At 36.2% G+C, this 2,906-nt stretch overlaps 1 protein-coding gene across 1 annotated transcript; it reads left to right on the plus strand.

The window, feature by feature from the left end:
- The first annotated feature begins 894 nt into the window (after positions 1 to 894).
- LOC122609510 (coronatine-insensitive protein 1-like) lies at positions 895 to 2,457 on the plus strand. The gene has a single exon (XM_043782549.1). It carries the CDS (start codon positions 895 to 897, stop codon positions 2,455 to 2,457), a length of 1,563 nt encoding a protein of 520 aa, XP_043638484.1.
- Positions 2,458 to 2,906: the final 449 nt, after the last annotated feature.

The raw sequence follows: 2,906 nt of genomic DNA on the forward strand, positions 1-2,906 counted from the left end.
TGTTCTAGAAGTTTAAAGTGGTTTGGTCCCCCAAGTGGACCAATTTTGCCATCAACCAAGATGTTTCGCCTTTAGACAAATCGTAGATATGCTTGGATAAACAGATGTTTCATGTGTCCTCCGAACATACATGGTACATAAATACACAAACAAAGAAAGTATAAGAGACACATATTTTCTATCAACAGCTAGTTTTGCGGTGATAATCTACCAAACATATAGCAACCTATGAAGAAACCACTGTTGATACGTAACATTTGGGTGATATCACTCAGAAAAATATGATGGAGACACCCATTGTAAAGCATCCAACAGCCACCCATGGACTCAAGCGCTCGCCTGTTCAAAATATTACAAGTGAGATAGATAAGATCATATATAGGTTGAAAATTACCCATTATCATCTCGATCGATGTAACAACCAATATAATTTGTTAAACCACGTAAACACAATGTATTTTATACCATATGTTATTAACTAACTAGCGAAGAAGTTTAGAACCCAGGATGAAATCAAAACCAGGTTTATTAGGAAATCTAGAGCCAAACCGATGGAATACACCCCTTTTTCTGGTCTGGTCTTGCTAGGTTCAGTTCACGTTTTTTGGGCTTTTGTCTGTCAGCCCATAACTAAGTTATTGATACAAATAGCATGAAAAGAAGAGCGACATACAAACCTAGTATTTTTATTTTTACCAAACCCACACCCACCCATCCAGCCATACTCAATTCCTCGCTACGTACCTACAGAGTTTTATCATAAAAATTTCAATCAAAATCATATAGTTCCACAAGTAAGTCTCGGTCGATTTTCCCTTGATTAAATTTCCTCACGTACTAGCTCTTTTTACCTTTATTAGAATTGTTATAGTTTGAGTTACAATTAATTAATTAATGGCGTTAAAAAGAAAGAAAGAAAGAACGAGATGTATGGACCACCACACTGTGTTTAGTTGTGTTATACGTTACGTACACGATGGTGTTGACCGGAATTCGTTTTCATTAGTTTGTCGTGAATGGTATGACCTTGATTCTCTGACCTGTGAACAACTTACCGTCCAACTGTTTTACGCCACCACACTCTCCTCTCGTTTGTCCAAATGCTTCCCTTTTATCAAGCGCCTAAAGCTAAAGGGATTAAAGTACTTTCGTGCTTTACATGAACCGCGTTTAGACGTCACTGTTTGGATTAAAGAAATCGTTACTTCCTTTGATTACCTGGAGGGTCTTGACCTCAGTTATGTGCAAGTTGGGGATGAGAATCTGGAGCTTTTGGCCAAAACTCGTGGTCAACAACTTAGGACATTGTTGATTTATGAATGTGATAAGTTTTCCACGAATGGATTAAAGCATATATGTCACCATTGCATTAATCTGACAACTTTTTGTATACAAAATAATCAGATTTTTATTAAAGACGCAGAATGGTTGCACGAGCTGGCTTTGCATAATACCTGTATAGAGAAGTTGTTTTTTATATACCGGTCTATTAAATTTGATGTGAATGATCTGACACTTCTTGCAAAGAATTGCAGTCAATCTTTGAAATGTGTGAACATAACCTGCAAATTTAGTACTGTGGATCTTAAAAATTTCTTTAACTCGGCTGTTATGTTAGAAGATTTCAATGGTTGTAACAAGAGAGCCAAAAAGGAAGACTATGCTGGTTTCAAATATCCTCCAAATATGAAGTATATGTTGTTTAAAGGCCGCACTTTGAAAGATGAACTTGGACTCGTCCTCCCCTTTGCGCATCAACTAATAGAACTAGAACTTTATCATGTAAAACAAGATGACCAATGCTTTTTGCTTGAAAGGTGTCCTAATTTAGAATTTCTGCATGTTAGTAGTGTTTATGGGAATAACGGATTTAAACTTATTGCCCAGATCTGCAAGAATTTGCGAACAATTAAGATTTATGGAAAGTATGTGTCAGACAAGGGTCTGATTACACTGGCACAAGGATGCCTTCAGCTGGAAGAAATACAAATCAGACTCCAAGATATCTCAGAAAAGGCACTGGTGTGTTTAGGTGCTCATTCAAAGAACCTAAGAAGCTTCAAAATGATTTCTCTCGACAAGAATAATAGAACTGATCATATTCCAGCGGAAGGGATCCGAGCTCTGCTAATTGGTTGCACCAAACTTGAAAACCTAAGGATCAACCTTGATCACAGACGTTTGACCCTTGTGGGTATGGGATATATCGGCGAATATGGTCATGAGTTAAGATGTCTCTCTCTTAACTTCTCAGAATTAACCGGACTTGAGATATTATCAAAAGGGTGCCCAAAATTACGCTTGTTGACAATAGAGAAGTCCGAGTTTAGCAAGGAAGAAGATTTGAGTTTTGTGTTTGATAATATAACTTCGCTAAGGTACATATACGTTTGGGATGAGGAGGATGAGCACTATTTGACAACGACTCGTCCAGATTTTGAACAAGTACTTCTCTAACTTTGGGAAGACGACATCTTTTTGATGCGATTCTGGTGATTTGCCTTTTATTCTTAAGGTCTTTCCTTTTTATTTAAAGTTTTTTCTTGAATGAAAAACAAAGACCATGTGTGTTTGGAAACTATGTGTGTTTTTTTTTATTTTTCTTCCATATATAAAACTATGGTTTGACATTGGGTTTTACTGATGGATTATAGTATGTCTTTGACATGTTTATCTTTACCTTTCTCAATTTCTTGCTTATAGAAAGCTTAGTAATGAGTAACTAGTCAAAAACAGCTTCTCTGCTTAACACTTGTTCTGTTATGGGTCAAAATTAACCAGATTTTGCTGACTAAATTTAATTCATCCTAGTTTAGGTTAAAGACAGCCCAAAACAATCCATTTTCAAGTAAATCAGTTGTGTGCTCTTTGTTTTGTTTACTATCTTTACTTGGCTAATTTTTACA

This window comes from Erigeron canadensis, chromosome 7 (genome assembly GCF_010389155.1).
Source record: "Erigeron canadensis isolate Cc75 chromosome 7, C_canadensis_v1, whole genome shotgun sequence".
In the NCBI taxonomy this organism is placed as follows: Eukaryota; Viridiplantae; Streptophyta; class Magnoliopsida; order Asterales; family Asteraceae; genus Erigeron; species Erigeron canadensis.

What these genes read in the sequence shown, in the direction of transcription:
- LOC122609510 (XM_043782549.1), top strand. Translation starts at nt 895, where the DNA reads ATGGCGTTAAAAAGAAAGAAAGAAAGAACGAGATGTATGGACCACCAC.